This window comes from Electrophorus electricus, chromosome 15 (assembly GCF_041902795.1).
Source record: "Electrophorus electricus isolate QZ-2024a chromosome 15, ASM4190279v1, whole genome shotgun sequence".
NCBI classification, from domain to species: domain Eukaryota; kingdom Metazoa; phylum Chordata; class Actinopteri; order Gymnotiformes; family Gymnotidae; genus Electrophorus; species Electrophorus electricus.
In genome coordinates this window covers 2,924,820-2,950,476 of record NC_137511.1, presented here as the reverse complement: position 1 = coordinate 2,950,476, position 25,657 = coordinate 2,924,820, and the positions used below count along the sequence as shown (strand labels likewise).

At 42.4% G+C, this 25,657-nt stretch overlaps 3 protein-coding genes across 5 annotated transcripts; 1 reads left to right on the top strand and 2 right to left on the bottom strand.

Moving 5' to 3' along the window:
• Nucleotides 1-18: 18 nt before the first annotated feature.
• Nucleotides 19-3,200, top strand: LOC113579510 (interferon-induced protein with tetratricopeptide repeats 5-like). Its single transcript, XM_027013501.3, has 2 exons — nucleotides 19-107; nucleotides 274-3,200. Exon 2 carries the CDS (start codon nucleotides 275-277, stop codon nucleotides 1,691-1,693), a length of 1,419 nt encoding a protein of 472 aa, XP_026869302.2. The 5' UTR covers nucleotides 19-107; nucleotide 274; the 3' UTR covers nucleotides 1,694-3,200.
• Nucleotides 3,201-3,547: 347 nt separating this feature from the next.
• On the bottom strand, nucleotides 3,548-10,891 carry slc16a12b (solute carrier family 16 member 12b). 3 transcript variants are annotated; one of them, XM_027013497.3, is made up of 7 exons: nucleotides 10,676-10,891; nucleotides 9,048-9,320; nucleotides 7,333-7,436; nucleotides 6,254-6,397; nucleotides 5,521-6,100; nucleotides 4,989-5,248; nucleotides 3,548-4,318 (listed from the first exon to the last, which is right to left on the bottom strand). In XM_027013497.3, the coding sequence occupies exons 2-7, from the start codon at nucleotides 9,161-9,163 to the stop codon at nucleotides 4,089-4,091; spliced, it is 1,434 nt and encodes a 477-aa protein (XP_026869298.2). In that variant the 5' UTR covers nucleotides 9,164-9,320; nucleotides 10,676-10,891; the 3' UTR covers nucleotides 3,548-4,088. The 3 variants fall into 3 exon arrangements, with proteins under 3 accessions (XP_026869298.2, XP_026869300.2, XP_026869299.2); XM_027013499.3 differs by having other exon boundaries at nucleotides 9,048-9,317; XM_027013498.3 differs by lacking the exon at nucleotides 10,676-10,891 and having other exon boundaries at nucleotides 9,048-10,267.
• Nucleotides 10,892-11,438: 547 nt separating this feature from the next.
• pank1b (pantothenate kinase 1b) lies at nucleotides 11,439-23,415 on the bottom strand. The gene is made up of 7 exons (XM_027013468.3): nucleotides 22,851-23,415; nucleotides 20,070-20,422; nucleotides 19,529-19,782; nucleotides 17,584-17,760; nucleotides 17,347-17,470; nucleotides 16,287-16,412; nucleotides 11,439-14,749 (listed from the first exon to the last, which is right to left on the bottom strand). The coding sequence occupies exons 1-7, from the start codon at nucleotides 23,137-23,139 to the stop codon at nucleotides 14,690-14,692; spliced, it is 1,383 nt and encodes a 460-aa protein (XP_026869269.1). The 5' UTR covers nucleotides 23,140-23,415; the 3' UTR covers nucleotides 11,439-14,689.
• Nucleotides 23,416-25,657: the final 2,242 nt, after the last annotated feature.

Here is a 25,657-nt window from a genome sequence, read left to right as displayed (position 1 = left end):
CTTTCGCTTTCATTTCCTTCCTAGTCCGACGTGTGACGTGTGCATTCTCTTTCCTGTTTTGGCAGTGACATATTTTTCTTCGGATCGCGGAAGACACCTAAACTGAAGTATGTTTGATGTCATGATTTTAGGCGTTTGCTGTTTACTATTTAATTATACTACGAACGTAACGCGTTCGCAAGGATACTGAGTAACAGTGTGTGTAGTCCACGTTGTTTCAGTTTATGTCTCTCCATGAACCGTAGTTAATATCCGTATACTGGTGTGTTACAGAATGACTGAGGCCAGACTTCTTGAAGAACTGCTGCAATTGGAATGCCACTTCACCTGGGAGCTAAATAAAGAAGATCTAAATATCACTGATCTTCTGAACAGGTTAGAACAACATGTTGAGTTAAATCTTGGGGGTACAGCAGGGTTAGCGCAGACATATAACTCGTTAGCATTTGTGAGGTACCTTCTCGGGTCTCCCAAAGAAGCACTCATCAAATTGGAGGAATCTGTGGCACTCACAAGAGAATGCCATGAGAATAACTGTGACAAGTGGCTCATAGTTACTTATGGAAATCTTGCTTGGATACAATACCATATTAAATGTTATACTGAATGTGAAAGTTACTTGGATAAGCTCAGAGATATTGCAGAGAAGTTCCCAGCATCTGCATCTGTTCTTGGGGAAAAAGCCTGGACACTGTTCAAGTTCTCTCGCAAATACTATGGCAGGGCTCAAGAGTGCTTCAAGAAGGCCTTAGAACTGGAACCTGATGATGCTCATTGGAACACTGGCTATGCTTTTGTACTACACCGAACAGAGACGTGCTCCTCCAGTTTAGATGACTCACCAGCAGTTAAACAGCTCCAGCGGGCCATGGACATAAACCCAGGTAATGATGAGCTCAGAGTACTCCTGGCACTGAGACTCGCTCAGTTCAAGGAGTATGACAAAGCAGAGAGACTGGTGGAAGAAGCCTTGGAGAACTCACCCACTGCTCCTAAAGTGATTCGATATGTGGGCAAATTCTTCAGGGATTATGGGTCCCTGGACCGGTCCCTTGCCCTGCTGAAGAGAGCGTCAGAGAGCATGTCAAACTCAGGCTTCATACACCATCAGCTAGCACTCTGTTACAAGAGAAAGAAAATCTCGTTACAGCGAGAGGGAATTCGGGATTCGCCCAGCGCTGGCTCAGAGGTTCGGAGGCTTCGTCGCCAGTGCATCTATCATTTAGAGCAGGCCACTACACTGAAGACTGGCTTCATGTTTGCCATGATTGAGCTAGCAGTGCAGTATGGGGAGGATAAACAATTTGAGCGTGCAGAAGAGCTGTTTGAGCAAACTCTGCAGCTAGCCAAAGAGAAAAATGAGTGTCTACAAAGGATCTATTTCCACTTTGGAGAGTTCCAGCAGTACCAAAAGAGGCACCTGGTTCTGGCCATCAGCTACTATATGGAATGTCTGAAACTAGACCATGAGACAATAGACGGAGTGAAAAGTGCTAAAAATCTGAAGAAGATAGCTGATAGACGTTTGTCTAAACGTCCTGAAGATGGAAAAGCCTGGGCCACTCTGGGATTCATCCATAAGGCCAAAGGAGAGAAATGCAAGGCCATAGAGTGCTATGAGAAAGCACAACAATATACACAGAGTGATGAGTACCTTAGTGTTCTGTGTGATCTGCGGCTGTCCCTACAATAGTGTTGCATGTCAAGTAAAACAAGTAACCTTTCATACCATAATGTAAATAAATGCAGCAGGATTGTGTGATTCTGTTCAGAAAAGCCTTTGCTTTGAGACTTTTCTTTAGTGAATTACACCACTATAACAGTGAGTTCCACTCCATGTCACTAACTAAAACAGAATATTATTATGTAATGTAACACAAAACCGTTGTGGTCATACATACTTGATCTTCATCATCATACAACTTCACTTAGCACTCTGCTATAAGAGCAGGGCCTACAAAGGCCCACACATAAAGCGCTGGAATAAACACACGAGGATGAGTACCTTTGCTCATCTGTTCAGAGTTCACTCCTTGTTCTAGTCCGTATGTGTCCATCATGACCTTGAGGGTGTCATGCATTCGACATCATGCAAATTACACCTCCAGCTAGCCTGGTTATCACTTGTGTAGTTTATCTTCCTCTTGTTGATTTGATGTATTAGATCTATGTTTGTAATTCTGAGTTGTAGTTCTGTTTCTAGACTCTGAGATTGGTTTCCCCCATTGTACCACTGCACATGTTTTGTGCATATAGCACTTTGTATATAGTCTTCCTTGTATATAATCCACCATTTTCTATATTTGTAGGTAAAATCACACCAGCTGATTGCCAGTTCTTTTGGGACTTTCTTTACATATGTTTTGTAGCTAATTGGGGAGAGTAGACAAGCCATTGTCTTTTGTTTCCTTTGGGTTTCAGTTAAGAAGATATTATCACAGTTAGTTTTGTGCTTTTGTTTATTATGTTTGGCAGTGGAAATGTTTGTTTCTTCTTGGGGTGTGGTGGGGGGACGTCAACTGTAAATGTAAATGCCTCTCGAGTTGAAGCACTGGAATAGTAATCAGAAGGATACCAGTTCAAGTCCCACCAGCATCCTGAGCAAAGCACTTACTCCCCAGTTCCTCCACTCCCAGTTTAGACTCTGTGCAAGCACGGTCTGGAGAGCGCAAAATTGTGGAACCTTGTGTAAAGTTGTGTACAAGCTATAGTTTGCCCACCATAACAGCATTATCAACCTGAGGGCTCATGTCGAAAACATGCACCAAAATGAGAGTGGCCTGAGGTTCGCTGGCATTTTGGGAGTGTTACCGTCAACGTATGTGGCTACTTTTCTGTTTTTAATAATACTTTATTGTTAATTATGCCTCGGGATAAAACATCTTTGTTGTCACATTTCTCAGAACTGTGTGCCTGAAATGTATATAAACCAAAATACTGACTGTACTGTACTTAATAAACAGAGACAGCAGACAGAAGATTCCCAAGTCCCCAATGGATTGTTTCATGTCAAAGAAAAGTTAAAAGACTATAACTATACACGTATATAACTATACAAGTAGTCTCTCGGTATATTATTTTGCACTCTTATGGACATAATGTGCAAAAATTATTGATATTTGAATGTGTGTGTGTTTTTAAAAGGTATGATCAAACGATTTAATTTTGGGTCCATGTTGACGGTGTTGTGTAGTCTTGAAACTGACATGCAAGATTGTAAGGCATTGTTCAATTTGCAAACCAAATGTATAGTGTGATGGTGATTGTTATTTTTTTTAAACCACTTTTGTTTGGTTTTTTTTAATTGATTGATGTCTAAATACAGACAGTCATAAAGGTACTGTGTGCTTTATTTAAAATATATATTTAAAGTTCATTTGCAATGATTCAGTCTCAGTTCTATGCAAAGGTCTGCTAAACAGTCAATATTAAAGAACAATTGAATTTTATTACATATGGCATATTTACTGTAATATACCTTTTAAACTTCTTTCATGAAAAATGACAAATAGGGAAACTACAGGTGCTGTTAACAAAAATCATATTGCTGGTGTGAGGTACTTTATCATCTTGCAGTAAAATATGGCATGGCAATATAAAAAAATCCGTCGAAACGCGCAAACATAAACTTTCATTAGCAAACACCGCCCTCTTCTGGCGGTTAAGTGGTGTTGTATTGGTATAAAATGCCTCTTGTCTTAAGACTGACTTTATTCCACTGACACAAATAAATCCTGCACAATTCTGCAGATTAAAGCAACACCACACACACACACACACACACACACACACACACACACACACACACACACACACACACACACACACACACACACACACACAACATTTAACAGCATACTCATACTGAGCAATAAGCACCAACACTAACTCGGTATTTCTGTTTTGAGGTTTCATTCATATCTTAGGAATGAAGTGCTTTTGGACAGATAGCTAGAAAGAGGCACAATAGCAAACATGACTTTAAAGTGTTTTGGTGATGCTATAAGACCATGTTAAACCAGATCAAATACCTGATTTTTCACACAAAAAAGGAATAAATCCAGAAAATACAAAGGACAGGTCCGATGCTATAAGGTGGCTGGATTTCTAATCAATAGGTCCTTATTAGTGGTCATAAAGTCTGGCTGTTGGGCTTCACACTTTTCCCGTGTGCGGTCCTTGCCTGGCCTATTCCTCGGAATTGCTTGGCAATGACGCACGGCGGTGACTGTGGCCAACAGGAGGGCACTAGAGAGCAAGGCGAAGCCACTGAGGAGGAAGGTGGCAGTGTAGGTGCCTGTGGTGTCCACCAACCAGCCTGAGCAAGAAACAGAAAAAAACAAGTGTTAGTGTACAGACAAGGCAAACAGGCTCAGACGGCCTGGCGATACGGCTCAGACGGCCTGGCGATACGGCTCAGACGGCCTGGCGATACGGCTCAGACGGCCTGGCGATACGGCTCAGACGGCCTGGCGATACGGGTTCAGACGGCCTGGCGATACGGCTCAGACGGCCTGGCGATACGGGCTCAGACGGCCTGGCGATACGGGCTCAGACGGCCTGGCGATACGGGCTCAGACGGCCTGGCGATACGGGCTCAGACGGCCTGGCGATACGGCTCAGACGGCCTGGCGATACGGGTTCAGACGGCCTGGCGATACGGGCTCAGACGGCCTGGCGATACGGCTCAGACGGCCTGGCGATACGGGCTCAGACGGCCTGGCGATACGGGTTCAGACGGCCTGGCGATACGGGCTCAGACAGCCTGGCGATTGATGAGTCTCCTAATTTTGTTTCCTGAGGTGCCACTAATTTGCCAGTGACACAGCAGCAGAGGGAACTGATTTCAGTCCATTACTTCACCTTATCTAATTTGGCATTGTGCATCTACTGCAGGACTTAACAGGCAACGCATTAAGACTTTAACCTTATTCTAGATCAAGCCTGGAAGAAAATAGAGGCGCATCTCCACACCCTGCAATGCTCACCTCCGATCGGAGGGCTGACCAGGTACGGAAACGCGTGCAGGAAGTACACCACCCCAAGGGCGGAGGAGAGGTATCTCGTTCCCACCACATCGGACGTCACTACGGGTATTAGGGCAACGTAGGCGCCGTCGAAGTAGCCGTAGAGCACGGAGAAAGGCACCAGCAGGGCGAATGTCCGCAGGAGAGGGACGAGGAAGCAGCAGAGGCCTTCCATCCCCACGGCGAACATGTAGCACACGCTCCTGTACTGTTTCAGGCACCTGGGTAGGACAGGAAAAGGAAGACACTGCTCTGAATACCTGCTTAGTTCACATCTCCATACTGTCAGTCTGAGGCCTGAAATTCTTCGAATTGACCGGAGAAACTAACGCTAAAAGAAAACCTTTTTTAATGCACTTCTTAAGCCTTTGTTTTTGGTGAGTTAAAGAAAACGGTAACTGTAGAAAAGGGACATGATGGGTTATGGGAACAAAATATACTTCAGCTAAACCTTTGCGATTATAAATCTAGGCTTAGCCTGTTAGTAGCCTACCTCCTGTCGGTGAGCCAGCCGAACGTGACGTTGCCGACAATGTCGATGACCCCCAGTATGGACATGAGGAAGGCCGCGTGGTGATGGCTGACACCCACGTCCAGTGCGTAGGGCACCAGGTACACGAACGGCAGGCTGCAGCCACTGGCCAGGAACAGGAAAGAGCCAGCCAGGGCCAGGAAGTTGGGCATGAGCAGGAACTGGTACTCCTGCAAGGGCTGCAGACAGCGCTGCTCGCCCGGCTGTGGTGGTCTCTCCAGCTCGGGCCCGACAGCCCCCTGGGGGCTGGCGCCACACCCGCATTCAGAGTTCACAGGTAGCGGGTAGGCCTCCCTCTCCCTCAAAGCGATGGGGCGCAAGAGAGCACCACACACGCACAGGTTTGAAACCAGGCCCCCCAAGATGAGGAGGGCTCCCCGCCACGAGTAGTGTTCGATCAGCAGCTGCACGACGGGGGCCAGAACGAACGTCCCGATGCCACTGCCGGACATGGCGATGCCGTACGCCAAAGCCTTTCTCTCGCAGAAGTAAACTCCTACCATAGCGATGGCCGGTGTGTAACAGAGGGCAAAACCGAGCCCTGTGAAGAACAAAACAATAAGCACTCCTTTTAGTAACATCAAACCCCTGTTTAAAAGGCAAATGCATAAAACATTTTCAAAAATTTCTTGCAAATGTTCTTTTCTATGACTTTGCTGAGAGTGATGAGGATAGTTTATGCGTGTTGCCATACCGGTTAAGACCCCCAGACTGAGGTAGAGGTACTCCAGACTAGTGGCGAAGGAGCTAAGCACCAAACCGATAGAGGCCAGAAATCCTCCCAGTATCACAGCCACGCGGCATGACAGGTGATTCCCGATGAGGCTGCCCAGCGGAGCTGCCATCCAAACACCACATTTAAAATAAGACTTAAAAAACTGGGGAATAAATCTAAAATAATCTTAAATTAATCTAAAATGTCAACATCAAAATAAACATTGATTTTTAATTACAGTTGAGAATGGTTACCTTTAAAGTGATTTTAAATGGACTTATTCATTAGTGACTAATATTTCTTTTTTTAAAAGTCATATGCTGGATATGTTCTTTGAACGCTGGTGTTCTGGCCAGCTGAAGCCTTGCTATCAGTCGTGCGATAAGAGAGTTAATACGTCAGCTAGTTCACCAGTATTGCAAGGCTTTATGTAATATCAGCAACATTTCTGAAGTCCTGAGTTTTTCCCATTTTATTTTCATTGGCTAGTAGACACAGCCCATAAATGGCTTTTTCTGAGTCGCATAGTCCTTCACAGGACCTTCCCTAATAACGCTCGCTATCGTGATAGCGCACAGCAGCGAACAGAACAAAAACAAACAGGCAGCTGCTTCAGGGCAAATTGTTGTGACACTGGCATGTGCACTCAAGATGTTCGCTGTGTGTTGCTGACTTTTAATAGGTTGGGGGGGGTCACACCTCCTGCAGGCTCTGCGGAGTCTTACTTAACCGGAAAGTCTCTGCCTCTCTGGCAAAACTACGCATGTTACCAAAATAAAAACCAGTGGTGTGCATAGGTCAAAATATATGGGAGGTCAGCAAAAATGTAATGGACCATAAAAACCATAGCAACCATAAAAAAGGAACACACATGTACAGCTTGGATGTGGTGAACAGTATGTCAGGGAGTAACACATAAGCCTAGATCAAGATTTACCAAGAAGTGTCAACAAATGGCTGCTTCTTTTCGGATCAAGAAAACGCACTTCTACATACACGATCGCATTTGCTGTCGGAGTCAGAAGGTTCAGTAAAATGAGACCCAAATGATCACGTACCACAAAGCATGGTGGTGCAGTCTACTAATGAATGGATCCATGCTGTTCCAGAATAATCACGTGCAAAATGCATTTGAAATTCCACAAAGAAGATAGAGATGCATCTGGGAAAGACAAAAAAACAACAACCCATTTATCATTACAAATCCAACATCATGAATGACACGACTCAAAAGCATGTGTTCAGATCCAGTGCTGCGCGTGCAGTACTTGCGTGCGCGGAGAAACATGACGTGCAGTAAGCACTGGTCACTGATCATCTGTGTTTAGTGGATGAGAGGAGACAGTGTAACCCCGGCACTCGGCCGTTATTGCTGATTAACCGGACAACAGGAAGCTAAGATCGGCCCAGGCTTGCGAGGCGTTTTGGGCTGAGGAAGGGTAATGAGGCGCATGTCTGCCTGCACCTGAACAAACACGGAGAAAGCACCAGGCAGGGGACCAGGGTCAAAGCACTTGGAGGGAAAGCGATAGCCAATGACTCCCGCATACCCAATCACTGGCCACAGAACACACGCACAATACCGGCGAGAGGCCATCGGAGGGAGAGATATCTGTCCCCGAGTCCTAATCAAACGGAACACTTTGAATGCCCTGCTGCTTGGAGCCAGCCAGATTAGGGTTAAAGGGTTCAGCTAGCTCATCGGGGCCTGAACCACACCCACAAACATATGCGACACGAAATAACCTGCAGTAAATTAGTAAAGCCCTCCTTACATCCCACACAGACACCTCAGGCTGCTCATTCACCTTGAAGGAGAGTTCTGGCCCTTGCTGAATGTAGGCAGCTTATGGCCATGTTTCTCTGCAGGAGTCGTGAAAGGTTCACGGGAGTCCTGGTCAGACGATATTCGCTTAGGGGCACCTTGGTTTCAAAAAGTTAGAGGCTGCGTGCTGTGTGAGCTAACCATACACCCTGACACTTCTCAGCCTCTCTTGTCTCAACAAGTGGCAGTTCTGTGGGGACAATGCAAGCAATTTTCTTTGGCAGAATCAAGCCACTCTCTCCATCCTTCTAGAACTTTCACAAGCTGGACTATAATATTTACATAGCAGATAAAGTCCTGATAAAAAATATTGCAGTCAGGAAACAATCATTAATTTCACCCAATTTCACCTTTCCGTCAAGTGAAAACATTCTTAGTAATCTTGGTGGACACTGGACTACTGCCCTTGACAGTCTGGTCACATACATTGGCTCCCTGTTTGTAGATTTGCCAAGTTGTTTACCAGTGTGTCAAATGTAACCTGAACTGGGAGATCCGTGGCATGAAACACTGGATACCTGTTTTCACTTGACTCTGCATGGCCTCTACATGGAATATGTCTCAGTTTTAAACATCATCTTACTACATGACAAACAAGCAGTCGACTTTAACCCTGTAGACGCCAGAGACCTATTGGTGAGTCCAGGCTCTCAATCCTCACTCTTGTAACTACAGCACTTTTATATAAATATTTCACTGTTATTGAATAATTCATAGTATGGATAATAATGCAATAGTATGCCCTATGATTAATAACGAAATAACAAACCCGGAGTTTATGAATTTAACAGAAAGCTTCCTTCCTAAATTTCTCAGCATTTACATTGTTGTTGACTGCACTGAATTAGAAAGTCAAAAATGAAAAGAGAGAACCTAGACGGGGTTATGAAAACAACCCAATAAAGGAGCCACCAAACAGAGTGAGGTGCACGGCCCAGCAAGACCTACCTCGTCACGGCACGGCTGCAGACAGTGACCACAAAGCAGCCGGCCACAATCATCCACCCCCAGCCGCCGTCTGGAGGGAGCACTCCAGCCTTCTTCTTCTTCTTTTCCCAAGCCATGGGCGCCGCGGCCTCCCCCTGTTGCTTTTTTGGGCTCAGCAACGCGTCCCAAATGCTCGTGCCCACACACACACACACACGCACACACTCTTCACACCCTGCTTCCACCGGTCATGGAGTCCCTTGGGGTGGATGTTGGGCCCGGACAGTTGCCCTGCTGCAGCGCAAAATGATGCATCCCAGCGAACAAGCAGACATAAATAAGGAGATCAGCGAGAAGCGTTAACAGCCATTGCGGCATGCCTAACAAGGAGGCTTAGCGTGGGGGTGATGGGACATCCTCTGAGCATGTGTGAGTGGGGGTGGCGGCATGCTTTTTGAGAATGTGTGAAAGGTGAAGTGTTTAAGGGCACAGGGTCCATGTTAACTCAGTTGCAGGCTGACCCCTACAGCTACACTGAGAAAAGCTGAGGCATGCGTAAAAATGCTTTTCCTAGAAAAACATGGGTTGCTCATTACTGACTGCCCTCCTTCCACCTCCAACATACAGAAGCAAACACATTGATAATCAGTTAAAAAATGTTGTCCTTGTGGATAAAGGGCAGAGTTTAGCAGACAACAGATTGTCTCAGCTTCCCTCAATAGAAAGCAGTAATTTTCTGAAGACTAAACTAGTAGGTTTACAGTTTGTTTATATGTTGCCCTGAATTATTTTTTTTAACCCTCAGTTTTATTAAATTACCTTTTGATTTTTAAATTTTTAAAAACCTCTGTGCTGCCTTTCTGTGTTATTTCTTGTTGGCCATCTGTATAGCCTGCCTGTGAGCAGACTTTGCAAGCCTTTTTTTTGTATACCTTTGCATACCTTTGTGGAAGTATATCTCTGGCAGTTTGTTTTATCCAGATGAAGTGAATAGCTTTTAAAAGACTTTTAAAATTCCTCTTTTTTTCAATGTGATCATTTCACATTTAAATGTGCATATCTGTTTTATGGACACTCGATTTTAAGCAGTGCCAACCTTTTTTGCCAGATCACTTGTAAAGAATGTAACTGTCTTGAATATGACCACATGAAGGATGTGCAATAAATTGCTATGGTAACTTATACGTCTATACAAACGAAATTCCTCCCTCCACACACATTATATAGCGTTGCCTAGACTATTATTCACTTTAAAAGTAAAACGCGTTTAACTTTCTTTTGGGAGATTGGGGTTCAAAAATGTAACTACTGCCAAAAAAAATTAATCAATTAAATAAATAATAGTATTACTGAAAGTGAAATTAATTGCTCTTAAAAATAACGCATCGTTTTTCCGCGTATATAATACATAATGTATTCACATGATTTAGTTTGATCATGAACTAAAACATGTATTTAAAAACGTTTAAAATAGTTGCCAAAATATGATATGAAGTAAGTTGCATGGACAAACAGGCCACAAAGTTTACTGTAAAGTATTTATTTATGTGTACATCTATTTTTGTATTCATAATAACATTTTGCTCCCGGATTGCGCAAGCTTTAGTTTTACAATATATTTTTATAACAAGAAAAGACTGTATACTTACCATTTCCAAATGTATCCTTCTGGTCCGCGTATTCGTAATCGAGGTGTGCCAGACGCGTCCGTCTGTGCACCTACAGTAACTTACCTAAAATTAATAAATGGTGTTTTGTTACATGGTACTGAATCTGCGGATGCAACATTTTTTTAGCACCATCCAAAGTTTTCCCCGTGGCCAACTTTTCAGTCCCGAGAACATCCTGACCATTGCGCTTCACCGTGCGTGCTTGGTGCGGAACCAATGAGCTTTCGGAGGTTATTTTCCCCTCCCCAAACACGTCGAAGGTAATTATGCACTATGCATGCAGGGGTCTCCTGAGTCTAGTGCGTCTTCATCGCTTGTCGTTTGTTGATGTACCGTGCACAAGAACAATAAAACTGTATTAAATGTAATTCAAGTTATAACGTTTTAATAAAGAAAAAGGCTTGAACTTATTTAAATTTATGGACACGAGCAAACTTTGAAACATTTTGGACATTTGTGAAATTTGAGACACGACAGTATTGAATGAATTGATCCATTTGTCTTAGTTACTCACGGCACCCTAGTCCACACAGTAATATCTTTGCTGGGTAGTGACTCAAAAGGAGGTCTTTTTATGTATATATTTTCATAAATAGGTATATACATAAAAATACATACACACATTGTTGGGAGCAACCACGTTTGTTTTTTTTTCCCTCATACTCTCTCACTCTCTCTCTCTCTCTCTCTCTCTCTCTCTCTCTCTCTCACACACACACACACACAAAATCACAAATCACAGTTTGCATAATTAATCACATTTAATATGTATTCACAAGATTTATTGACAACAGAGGGGAAAAAAAGGTTGTCATGATTTTCAGAGCAGGCTGGAATGAGCTCATCATTCCAATCAGGACATAAATAAGTCACGGACCTTTACAGCATGTAAACACAAAACACATTGCTGTAGTGATACTGTCAGCACAGTGCTGGAATGACAATACTGTACAGTAACATCCTGTTAGTGGCGGAACTCAAATCTGGCTAAACATGGAACACATCTGAGGCCAAGCACATGAACACACATGATTAATATGACATTCATGACTAGTAATGCAAATGATGAAAGTGTATTATTAAAAACAAGTGCAGGCTGAGAGAACATTTAATGTAAGAATCTTTCAAGTGTGGTAAGCGAACATGCATAAGGTATAACTAAACTGGCCGATCAGAAAAAACATAAATCAGACTCTTTGATTAACAAAAAGGAAAAAAATAAATAAATAAATGAATGAAAGAGAGCGTTGTTGAGCACAGAATGCTGCTACCCAGCATTCATGCAGTAAGCAGACAGGGACCTGGCAGAAAGCACATATTCAACATTAATGGGGAGGCCTGGAGTGTCTTTACTTGTCCCACACTGGTTAGTCTTATTGCAGTAATTATTGTCTGCAGTGGCTCAGAGCTGAGGACAGTATGCACCAACACATGCATTCAAAAAAACAATCCAAAACAACAGAAAAACAAATACAAACAGACCAGTTTAATTCAGCATGTTTCAGAACCAACAGGGTTTTTTTTGTTTTGTTGTTTTTTTTTTAGCAATATCGGTGACTTCCGGGTGTAACATGAGAACATAATGAAACATACAGGTCAAAAGTCTGGTCTTCGTCAGCGAAAGGCACGCCGTCGCACACGAGAGTTGCAGTAGTGGCTCAGAGTGGCGCTAGACTCTGCCACTGTGCACATGCAGGTACTCGAGTCAAAAGGGTGACCGACTGCATAAGGCAATTCCGAAGCCTGAGAAGCTGGAAACAGTAGCATGAAGAGGGAAATCACGCATCACGCGTGGTTACAAGACCCCATATGTGACAGGGAGCACTTGTGTCCAAGTGGCATCAAACCGCGTGTGGAACCCAAGTGCTTTCAATATGATACAGGTCTGAGAGCATACGCATAACACAGTATGAAAGATTTTTAATAGAAATAACCATGTGATTGATGACAGCTGCTGATGAACTACAGGTAAAGGAACCTCTAATTATTTCCAAAAGGAATTTGCTCTCATATTAGAATATTCCTAGTGACTAAATTCACAATGAATAGTTTGATTTCCAGCTGTAAATTTGCCTAAAACACCAAGTCAGTACATCAAGTCAGATGGGTAAAAACGCATAGACCAGCAATGCAGTGTTAAAATTCTGCACACACAGGGAGGTAGTTTTAAAGTTTCACCACATTCTGGGCTAATTCTGAAATGGAGACAGTCCTGGGAAGGACATTAGGTTCAAGAACCCAATGTCTTAATGACTGGAAATTCCACATTTTCTGGATTTTTCAGTGTCCTACTTGCAGGGCATGTTTACCCTGGCCTGTAATCTCTTCCAGATCAACAGGCTCAACTCCTCCCCTTCAGTTAGATGGGATTCTCCACCCTTAACACACACCTCACAGTTTCAAAACTCGCAGGCAGGAGTATGCAGGGACATGTCCAGACTGGCAGAGGCCTACTCTCCTCTCTGTATGTGGCTTTGAAGAAAGAACGTAAAAAAGTAGACGTTGTTGTTTTAAAGGGACATGATGCCGGGCTTCTCTCAGAGTAGTACATGAGACGTGACAAAATGACCATGAAGGCATTTGTAGGAAAAAACAGAAGACAAGGCAGGAGACACATTTACAGGCTCCATCTGCAGGTTCAAGTGAAGCTACGATACCACAGATAGAATGTAATGCCACAAATATAAATCAATAAAATGATACAATCTGCAAAATATGGATTAAATATATAATCAAATAAAAAAACAAAACATATGTTACAGTGTAAGTCCATCTCAAAGGTAAAAAGGAAATGGTCGTGTGAGCGGAGTGGCTCATTCAGCGAATGGCTCATTATTCAGACCATGGGACACTACCAGAACTGATGCATACCATCTACCTCACAAGAAATGAATCAGCACTCTAATATTAGTCGAACAATCCAATTAACTGTAGTTCAGTAAATACTGAAAGCTTGGTCCCCAACCTGGTCTCAAAGTCTCAATTTGGGTTAACACACTAATATTTGGCAGATGATGGACTCGCCTCCCACAACCCACACCCACAGAGAAATAGGGCAAAGAGAAAAAAATAAATTAATAAAGAGATACAGGTCTCTCCATCTGTTCAACTTGTATTGACTAATACTGTAAACTGTACAAGCCGTTTCTGATTTATGAAGCGTCATTTTCCAAAGTTAAGTTTTAAAGCCCAATAAATAAAACATTGAGACTTTTCCCTGTACTGTAAGATGAGGGTGAAGTCCATGTCTCATGACCACAGTGCTGAGCTAAGTGTGAAGGGTATTGTGGGTACTGGGTGGTAATAGTAATGCTTACATTTTAGTGTTGGAATCACCTTCATCGTTGCATATGATGGGTTAACTGGTATTCAAATGTTTGGCCATGTGGTTTTCACAATGTGTAAACTGGGAGCAACTCCAGTGATGTTAAGTCTCATGTATGAATTTTACTTATTGGGCTTTTTAAAAAAAAACAGACGAAAACCGGCCAAAATCTCACAGAAACCTTTTTTTTTCCTACATAGTCACAAAGGATATTTTTTGCATATTAATAACAGATAATACATTAGAGCCCTGACTTAGAACAGAGACAATTCTGTATACCAGACTGAATCTTATACTTCTAAGTCATGTTCCAGGCCATTCATTTAAAACACACTACACAAAAACTGACTTGGAGAAATATGACATTAAGTCTAAAAATCAGTAGAATTTGGCTTGTAGGACATGGTCTACGATCACAAATGTTTTGGTTTTACAGTAGACTGTACCTCGAGAGGCTTCCTTATTAGTGGCAAATACACACGAATCTCCAAACCCATTTCATGTATCATGATCAGGCTGGCATTACGCTTGCGAGCAGGGAAGGAGGATGTGGGCGTCATCCTAAACATCTGACACAATCGGTGCATCTCTTCCTTCTTATGGGAGGAGGTTTTCCTGATATCTCAAAGCAGCTTTTGGGTGGACAGTTTCCAAGTCCCTTAAACGCCTCAGAGGTCTTCGGTCATCTTCAATAGCTTTAGGAAAGCACCAACAGCCCCAAAATAACCCTGCACACAGCAGCATGGTCCATATAATTCCATATAATATTGGTCCATATAATATGGGATCATGGTAAATACATTTTGGCTTTTTAGACAAGAAAAAAATCTTTAATGTCCAAGTGAAAACAGATTTCTACAAAGTAATGTCAATTAATTAAAAATATATATAATGTATAAGAAGTAATCATTGCATAAATATTCACCCCATTAAAGTGACTGACCTAATTTAACTGAGGCCCAGGTAACTGGTGCTCGTAGTCTCACAGTTAGTGGAATGGAGATCACATTAGTGCAGTGAATGTGATTTAAGCTATTGCAGTATAAAGACACCTCTGTCTGAAAGGTCCAGTGATTGGTTAATCAGTATTCCTGGCTACAAATACATCATGAAGACAAGACAAAAAAAAAAAAAAAAAAAAAAACCTCTGAGAAAAGGTTGTTGAAATGTAGAAATCAGGGGATGGATACAAAAAAACTTCCAAGTCACTGATCATCCTATGGAATTTGAATAAACCTATCATTAAGAACGGAAGGAATATGAAACGTGTGAATCTTCCAGGAGAGATCGTTCTCACAAACTGAGTGACCATGCAAGAAGGAGACTAGTGAGGTAAGCCACCAAGACACCTACGACTACTCTGAAGGACATAGACGCTACAGCAGCTGAAATGGGAGAAAATTTTTATACGACAACTCTTGTCTGGGTTCTTCACCAGCCAAAGCTTTATGGGAAAGAAAGCTGCTGCTGAAGAAAGAAATTTTAAATCTCATCTACTAGTTGCCCAAAGGCACGTAGAAGACTCCAAGGTCAACCAGAAAAGGGTTCTTTGGTCTGATGAGGCCAAACAGAGCTTTTAGGCCATCAGACAAGCCTCTATGTTTGGCGGACACCAAACACTGCACATCACCACAAATACGCCATTACCACCATGAAACATGGTGGTGGCAGCTTCTCAGCAGTTTGCTCCTGAAGGCTTGTGAAGGTAGGGGGTAAAATGAACACAGAAACACAGGGAAACCCGACAGAGGATTGGGTTATATTCCAGCAAGATAATGAGCTGAAGTATATAGCAAAAGGACCACAGAAATGGTTTAAAGACAACAAGCTGAATGTTCTGGAGTGGCCGAGTCAAAGCCCACAGCTCAATCCATTAGAGAATTTGGACTTGAAACACCTGACAGAGTTTTGCAAAGCAGAATGGCATGTCCAATACTGTAATTTTACTGACCTGAAGTCAAGCACTGACTTGATGGGGGTGGATGTTTAAGCACTTGTTTTACATAATGTAGTTTTATTTAAATTTACATTACTTTGTGTAAATGTTTTCATTTTGACATTAGAGTGTTTTTGTTTGTAAATTGTAAATGCAGTGTATGTGTATATCACCTCTCTATACCTTACCGTCATCAGCAGCACAGGCTGGTGTTATAGCAGCAAGAAACCAATTAAACATTGATGAATTTGGTCAATAATTTGATTAATTTGGTCAAATTAGATGCTAATCTACTTGTGAACATTCCCTGAAGGAGGAAAAAAACTTACTTCATGTTCCAAAAATAGCGCTTTCAATTGTCCTTTTGACCAAAAGTCCATGGCGTAGGCTAGCAGCTTTGTCGACACCGTGTTGATTCGCAGGAAATTCCCAACAAAAACAACTCTCTCGATTTTCTGAAATTCAAAAGGGACAGCCTGTTATAATATTCTAGTAGCCTAGTTACTAATGAGAGACAAAAAGGAGCTCTACCACACATGCTTTTAAACATCACAGCGACTAAATAAAAAGTTTTACTGCCATCTGGCTGCGAGTTGTTGTGGTGTTGAAGGTTGCTGCCATAGCAAGAATAATAATGAAACATCTACACTCCGCATGCAGGTACTAACAACATAATTGGTTGGAAAAAAAACGTAAACCGGTGTTAAATTAAATCCACTGTTGTTTAATTGACTCTAACTGAACTCAGATAACCCTGTACCTTCGGGGAGGACTGGGCAGACCATTTGTTTATATTTGTGACAAAAGCCATTTCGTAACAATCCAAGAGCAAAACTGCGACGCACAAGATGTGTTCTTTGTGCCGCACAAGAAGAGCGAGAGTGAGAAACAGTAGCAGCTCGGGAAGGCGGAGGAGCACTGCAGTGGCTCCTGCTGCTGTTCTGTGCGCTTTGATAGCCCTGTACAATGCTGCTTGATCTCCATGCCACAAGGCAACACTGTAAAGAAGCTGAAAGCACACAGAGGGCTTTTCTGCTCGTACTGGTGACTTAGGGGTGTCAGGTGTACTTGTGGTTCATATACACTTCACATCAACAACGAAAATGAAGTCTCAAGTGGAATCTTGTGGCATAACCATGGCTCTCATGTTAAACCCTGAGACTCAAAGGGAACACAGGTGAATCCAAACTCCATTCCTCATTTGTCAATTCCCCTCTGGGATTAATAAAAGGGATCTATCTATCTATCCAGGTTCAATGTATATGCCTCAATGAATAATATGCCTTAAAATCTGATCTAAATAATAAGCATGAAGTTTAATGGTTTAAGTAATAAGATTCATAGCGGTGAAAGGGATCGTATGTTATGAATGAAGAAAAGGTGCCAAACCTCATTCACAGCACACATGCGGGCGATGGAGCCAATGTTGTTTGTGATGGTGACCAGAGTGGCTCTGGCCAAGTCCTCCTTACTGATGCTATCACGTTTCTCCTTGCTCATCATGTGACCAAAACTAAAGGGCAAAAAAACGAGAACACGAACTCCTGTGAAGCAGTCATTTCTGACATAACACCTCTATGAAGGCAGCGTCATGAAGGCCATGAGCACCCAGGGATCCTTTCGCACCTGGACGCCACGGCCGAGCCTTGAAGACCGAAGCGCTCGTAATCTCCGCCGTAAATGTCCTTCACCAGCTTGTCGACGTTAGTACTGTCACCCTTTGCTGCCATCTCCAAAGCCTCCTCAAACGTCTCGCAGCCAGTCAGCAAGCAACACAGGCCAAGGAATGTTCCACCTCCCAAACTGCAAATTACATGGGCGGCATGTTACCGACACGGCACACAACAGCATTTTGCACATCTATTTTTAGGAAGCTAACTGAGAGAAATACCATTTCACAGCCCAATAGTTTTCATCCAGGCAAAATAATAGAAATGATACCTTTTGGTATATAATATAATTTCAAACGCTTCGTAGAATTTGAGACGAAGAACAGAATTCTGAAACAAAATTACAAGAACTGGAGGAACTGTTTGTACAAGAAGTATATGAAAAGCAGTGAATTGTTACAAAGAAAAGTTCCACTTGCAACTAATGACAATGTGTATTTTGTAATGAGATACATCACAGTAGCGCAAAGAGTTAAATAAATTATAAAGGCTAACTGGAGTATTTTTCAGAGTGATACGTTTTTGAAAGAGAACTTTTCTTTACCTCCTATAAGTAGTTTTGAAAGAGATCCTACACTTGGTGATAAATGAGTACAGTTATGTTACAAGAGGCCTTACAAGAGGAATTGAGACATCAGACCATTGTTTCAAATGTAGTTGATTGTGATAATGTAACCATTGTTAATCTATTTCAAGGCTTTGATAATATTTTCAAGACATTGTGTCAAGTAAAGAGTATAGTGCTGTCAATTTGAAGTTGTATTTGTATATGGAAAGACTACTGAATCATGTGGTGAGTTTATTCTAATATATAGCACCTGTGTCAAGTGGGAGGCATGATACTCTTTGAAGGCGGATCATATCTGAAACGTGCCAGAGAGATTCTTTGTCCGTAGTCAGGATTTAATACAGGCTTTTCATTGAATGAAGAGAACAATGGAAAATTTAAGTAGGATTATGAGGTAATGCATCACGATAATATCATACCATCATATCACCCACCCTTAATTTCCAGACCTTATCCTGTAGAGACAATACACAGGACATTGTCACCACATGAGAAAACAGAGGCAGCAAACGCTTCCCCCAATGTTTCATCTGTATGACATCACTCAGCCTTTCTAGGTTTCTCCACCCACAGATCACTTGAGTTGTGTGATATGTGGGCGATATGGTTCACCATGAAACTGAGACAGCAACCACTACTGTCTAATCCTTAACCCTGGGAAAGCACTCAACCCTTCGCTATGGACTCCCAGGCACATGGAAGCTGAGCCACCGTCCTGATGTCTTCCTTTGCTTTTGTAATCATATTTTCTGGGTCACTACAGAGTCCAATTATGATTACTATAATGTAGCAAATGTAATTTAAAAAAATGGGATTTCCCAAATTACACCACTGTCAGACTCGAGATCTCCCAAGATGCCACAGCCATCTGTGGAGGCAAAGCCTGTGAAAGCATAATTTGCCTTGCTGTCTAGGTGGGTTGGATGGCCTAGTTCATCTCTCATCTCTTGAAGCTGGCCAGTAGCAGAAGTTTGTTATGTCACATGTACAAAATTAAATCTTGCTGTCCTGCAAGCGGTTTAGGTGCCCAGTGATTCTGCATGTGCAATTAAGATGCAGGGACTGGCTTCATATATCTTGATCTCGGAGGAAGCATACATTAGCCCTCACCCACCCAGGGTGGTATCTATCACCTGTTAGGAGAAATCCACCCGGCTAGTGGGTAGAAAGTGGAAACTATGAAACTGTCACTACCCCCCCCCCCCCCCCCCAAAAAAAAGGAGCCTTCAACATATCATTTTGAGTGGTGAAGATTTGACATCTGTGTTGAAGCTGGCAGTTACTGGCTGTGAGCTCACTAGTGTTTCTGTGGACATGAGTGGAGGTCGCTTACCTGGTACCCGTGACCCGTTTGTAGTCATCTTTGGAGTAGACTGCCAGGATGCTAACCCCCGATCCAATGTTTACCAGCAACATGGGAAAAGGGTTGTCAAGGCAACATGGTCTCTTGACACAGTTTTCAGGGTCAGAGGGGTTCTGGAAAAAGTAGCACTCTGGGTGGCCATTGAAACCAACTGAGTCAACATAGAGCAGGCCCTGGATCAGACAGTCCAGTTCGTCCAGCTTCCGCAGCTCCAGATTAGCTACCTACAAGGCAGCATGCACCCACAGAAGAACAGTTGAAGCATCGTTAGGTCTAAAAACTCTCCAAACTTATCAAATGAACAACACACATCTGAGCGAAACACAGCACACGCTGAGGTGTTGACAGGATACTGCCGCCATGACTGGTAAAACTGGTGAATATATAGAGAGAGTACACAGAGTACTAAATTTGCCCTCTTTGCTTTCTGCACTTATGGCTTATGTGTGACCGTGAAACGATGCAAAAATCCCAGTGCACCCATGGTGGACCCTTCTCTTCCAGTACTCACCGTCCTGAAGTCCTCCTCGAACTTGTAGGCCCCGCCCCCAGTGGCACACAGAGTCGTGTGCAGGCTGGAGAAGTTCTTGTCGCGGCCCATCTGGATGAAGCTGTGCATGTCATGCGTGGGGAAGCGGATGAAGTGCAGGTTGCCCGTGCGACCGCACATGGTCAGGTTCCGCAGCTCGAGGTGGACGTCGCGGATGCCCGCGTCGCCGTACGCCACGTTGGATGTCAGGTAGCGGCGGATGCTCTTCAGGCTCTCCACCTCCTCTTGCTCCTCCTCTGCCGTGATGTCCTTGGGCTCGAAGTACACCAGCTTCACCAGCGTGCCGCCGATGTCCATGCCGAACCAGGGGAAGGCTGCAAAACAAACTGCCATTAGAGATGGATGCCTGACGCTCCTTAATGGAGTGAGAATGCTCGTTCCAGGTCTTCATGACATCGTTAGTCCCTTTCCTTGTTGAAAACACACAGTAACAATTAACAATAAACCAAATGAGATCATTTTAGCTAACTGACCTATATACTCTCATTAACCTGTGAAAGATGAAACCTTTTGTTGTTATGGTAACACTAGCTTGGGTGTGGGCTGCCTAACAATATGAATGACAAATCCTTTTGGATGAAAAAAGGTTTTCTGCACATAAAGAGCCTTCAGATACCATGTCTGTGTTCTTACATAAATACCCTTATTTTGAACAGGCATGAGTATAAAGATGCAATGTTTAAGATTGGAGAAAAGGTTATTATTATTTAATATATAGACTATGAGCTATTACAATAATCCTCTGAATTTCTGCCAACGCTCTGGCTGTTTCGATCTTTCCGGCCCAGAACACCACAGGCAGAGATTTTCACAGGAAGCAACAATCATCAGGGCAGAAGAACAGGGTTCATTAAAGAATGATCAGGACTGTGCTATAATCCAGTGAGACATATCTCTCTTTGCTGCTGTAACAGCGATATGAAGACAATTTCACAGTTAGACAGAAAGCAGTAGCCAAGAATAAGGGTTCAAAGGGTACATTAGAACAACCCTCTCATGTTCCCAGAGAAAACATACAAACCTTCAGGCTGACAGAGTAGGAGCAATGTCAATAGTAGAGACCATTTTCAACAGAAAAAAAAAGTATATATAATAATTAGTATGAATGGACTAACCAAATCTCACATTCTCTGTAATATTAAATTCAGTTAATATAATGTAATTCAATACAAAGCTGGAGTACAGCCTTTGGTCTTGAAATAAATGTCATGTTGTTTAGCTAACATCCAACCACGGATTGTTATGTCACCACACTTATGTTTGCTGTGGGCAATCTCTTCTGACTTTTTTTTTAGAATGCATCTGATGAGGAACCTTAAACTTATTACAATAGAAACACTAGACTGAGAGGTGTGTTTGTGTGTAGGTGAAAGGTATATTTACTCCTCGGTAGGAGGCTCAGAGAGAGCAAAGTACTCTACAGCTGTAAGAACAAAAGATAATAAAAGAGGCACAGACGCGCACACACGCACAAGCATGTAAACAAGGTAAGCATCATCTATGCAGCCATATTAAAACACCTTTGTGTTTATTTATACCATGTACAATTGTCTTTATGATTCCTTAAGATACAAATAAATAAACATAGATACATGCACAGCAACACCATTTACTATATTAGACAACATTTGTACATCGACAGAAATTCTGTTGAGCATTGGCCTTAAAGGAACAGCCTATGCAATACTGCATGTATGCATAATGTATCTTCATGCAGATTTCAGGCGAGCACTCAATTGTTTTTAAACGAAAATAATCTGAAGGGAGTAGATTATAAAAATTATTTTAGAGTCAGCTGCAAGATATGTGAAAGCAAGACAAAATTCTTCTTATTAGGAAGGCTGAGCGTGTCTGATATACCCTCAGCATATGCATGAAGACATGGCGTGCGCATGTCCTCATTAACTAACATTTGCACATGTGTGTTAGACGACATACATCAGTCCAATTGCAGCGTCTTGTGCATCTATCCAATCATTTCTCTGGTCTAACCCACCCCCAGTTTAGTGGTCTTCCCAACTCATTGGTTTAACCGCCTGTCATTCACACCAGACGCGTTCTGCCGGATCGCCTGAATCCGAGTTGTCCAATCAGATCCGTGCGACAGACGGTACACTATACACAATGCAAAAATACCAACATCGAGCCTGTTAATCGGACCATGACCGTGAAATGTTACCGTGTTGGTTTTCATGTCAATAATAATAATAACATTTATTTATAGTCAATTAGCGGAGGAGGTCAATAGCATGCGCTATTTAAAAACGTAGCTGGCATATTTTTGGTGCTACCACATCCGGAACAGCCGAGTGCAGTAATCTAGTTAAGATAAAGATATATAGTCTAGTCTTAATTCAATAACTGAACATCTCACGGCTCGTTTAAATTATAGTGGAAACAGACCAGAACAGCTCGAACTGATGTTTAATTTTAGGAAGGCCTGGCTGCCGGCTGTTATTAAATTCTCTTAACAGACCATGTCTATATGTGATCTGAGAGGACGTCGACGTCGACAAACCCTTCCTCAAAAATAAGACCATTTATACTTAATTGTAACGTAATCAATCAATTGTTGTATTAAATATTTATTATCTCCAAACCGTTTCACATATGAAATGTCCAGCTAATCCACTCTTAAAATATTTAGCCAGCTCACCATTAAGACACACAATACCGCTGTCTTTGTTTAAAACAGGGACCAGCAAATAAAGGCCAAGTGGACTGAAACGGTGCAGGACTTACGGGGTCTGTTCTTCTTCCCCGAATCCATTCGTCTCCGAAGTCTGCAACGTTTGGCAGGCGAGCCATGGCTGTGCACATCCTGATGAAGATGGTGGCAATTTTCGATACCATTATGGCCACCGCCACGGTTGGTGCCACTGTCATCGCCTCCTCCTCCTCCACCACCTCCGTTTGCACTGCAAGCATTGCAGCCCCCGGCGCCTGACTGCGACGGATGAAATCCGTTCACCAGGCCGTTTGTGTAGTGTGTGGGCGCTCCTTTTTCCTCGGGAGATTTGGCATTTTCCATAATTCAGGCGACACTGCGAAGGGAACGAAGCGAGCCTGAATGCTGGAAGACTCGACAGAAGCGTCAACGTTGACCGTTTTCCTTCGAGGTTACGAAGGTTTCCAGATCTACGGCTTTTACTAGGAAGTGAGTGCATAGGCTACACGCCAGCAACGCTAGCTATTAAGATATTTAAATAGTGTTTGAGAGCAGGGAGCCGACGTTCATTTTCTTCCCTCTCGCCTACTACACGAAGCTTCCGAGTCAAACACCCGGTTCACGACGTCAGCGCCTGCCGCATGTCTCACTAAGACGTCACGCATGTCGAGTAAGGGCAGGCTGCAACCTTACCACTACAACCTTACCACACAACCTTAACACTACAACCTTACCACACAACCTTAACACTACAACCTTACCGCACAACCTTAACACTACAACATTACCACACAACCTTAACACTACAACGTTACCACACAACCTTAACACTACAACATTACCACACAATCTTAACACTACAACCTTACCACACAACCTTAACACTACAACATTACCACACAACCTTAACACTACAACCTTACCACACAACCTTAACACTACAACCTTACCATACAACCTTAACACTACAACATTACCACTACTACCTTACCACACAACATTACCACTACAACATTACCACTACAACCTTACCACACAACCTTAACACTGAAACCTTACCATACAACCTTAACACTACAACATTACCACTAAAGCCTTACCATACAACCTTACCACTACAACAAGCAGCTCGCTGGAGCCTTCCAATGCCAGCATGGATTTTGGGACTTTTTGTTGACTTCAAACAAAAACCTTTCTAAATGAGGATCGACTCTGATTTAACTTTGTCATCGCTATTGTGTAAATTTTTTGGAGCATCTGAGATACTGGTTTTGCACCGTATGGTCTAGCTCTTCTGTAAGTCCCTTTTTAAAAAATACACACTATATAGGAGAACAGAAGTCTAGAAGTCTCTTGTTACTGTAAGTAAATTTTATTATTTTATTATATAGCATGTTTAAAACAGGAGTTGCTCCAAATTGAAAGGAGTAAAAAATTAAGAAAAGACAAAGGATTAAAATGAAAGGAAATGAACAGTACATAAAGACACACCACACCACAACACCAACACTAACCACACCACAACACCAACACTGCATGACTTCACCTGTTTTTAAATCCCAACCTGTATAAATACGTTTTAAATTGCGACTTATAGGACAGTAAGAAAGGAGCATGTCTGATCTCAATGGGAAAACTCCTCCAAAGCCTTGGGACCACCACCATGAGAGCTCAGTGCTTCTTCTTTGGCTGGGGAGCCCTCAGAAGGAGCTGACGAGTAGATCTCAAGGCTTTTTATGGTGTATAAACCTGAAATATGACCGATATATAAATGGGAGCCAGGCCATGTAGTGCTTAAAAACCTACAATAAAACCGTGAACTGAATTCTGAACTGGATTGGAAGCCAATCCAGGAATGTTAGGACTTGTGTAATACGATCATGCTTTTTGTGACAGAATAGCCAGGCTGCAGCATTGGACTAACTGTAGTCGTGCTAATGAAGATTGGCTAACCCCAAGAAGCATTGAGTTACAGTAGTCCAAAACAGATGAGACGAACACAAGGATAACCTTTTCCAGGTCACTGGCAGACCAATATAGTTTAATCTACTACGGTCAAATTGGTCAAATTAGAAGAACAAAATAAAATAACTGATTAAGTTTTAGAAAATTATTAGCCTTTCAGAGTTTAATATTCACAAGATAATTGTTTAGTCTCTTTAAAGCTGAGCCATCACCATACTTCAAAGGCAGATATAATTGTATATCATCATCGTAACAGTGAAATTGAATATTATGTTTCCAGACCATATAACCTAGTGATAGCACATAAATGGAGAATAAGACTGAACCTAAAATTGACCCCTGAGGGACCTTACAGGTGACTGTAGAAGTTGGGGGAGGACAGGTCTCAGATATTCACAAAGAAGGTGCTATCTCTAATGTAAGAGGCAAAACAATCAAACTCCTAATTCCAAGGTCAAAGGTGAAGTATCCAGGATTCCTAGGGAAAGGTCAGAGTGGTCCAACTCAGCATTAAGTGAATCATGATCTCACACACGCTCATATGTGTGACACGCATATTGTTTACTTTCTATATTAATGACTAGAGAGCAGTTCAAATCTAAACATTAATAAGTTAGTGACAGTACTATCAGTCTAAAGGCCTGGCTAAAGTGGGAAAGAATACATGAAATTTTTTTATTATTATTATTTTTTTTTAGAGTATATTTAAGAGCTTATTGACCCAGCAAAGAGGTGAGTCTTCAGTCTTCGTTTGAAGACAGCCTGTACCTCAGTTGTACAGACAGTCAAGGGAAGTTCATTCCACCACCTGGGTGCTAGGACACTATATCTTGTTTGTGTCTAGAAGGATGGTGGTTCAAGTTAAGACATTCTAGAGGACCATGATGCAGAATGAGGTTTGACTGATATTTTTAGG

Bases quoted from the DNA above. Each gene is read 5' to 3' on its own strand.
- LOC113579510 (XM_027013501.3), top strand. From the start codon at position 275: ATGACTGAGGCCAGACTTCTTGAAGAACTGCTGCAATTGGAATGCCAC.
- slc16a12b (XM_027013497.3), bottom strand. From the start codon at position 9,163: ATGGCTTGGGAAAAGAAGAAGAAGAAGGCTGGAGTGCTCCCTCCAGAC. The intron at 6,398-7,332 runs GTACGTGATCAT...TTTGGATGGCAG, and splicing joins CTGCACCACCATGCTTTGTG to CTCCGCTGGGCAGCCTCATC. The intron at 4,319-4,988 runs GTGAGCATTGCA...TTTCTTGCTCAG, and splicing joins GGTCAGCCCTCCGATCGGAG to GCTGGTTGGTGGACACCACA.
- pank1b (XM_027013468.3), bottom strand. From the start codon at position 23,139: ATGGAAAATGCCAAATCTCCCGAGGAAAAAGGAGCGCCCACACACTAC. The intron at 20,423-22,850 runs GTAAGTCCTGCA...TTTGTTTTGCAG, and splicing joins GGGGAAGAAGAACAGACCCC to CCTTCCCCTGGTTCGGCATG. The intron at 19,783-20,069 runs GTGAGTACTGGA...GCTGCCTTGTAG, and splicing joins TCGAGGAGGACTTCAGGACG to GTAGCTAATCTGGAGCTGCG.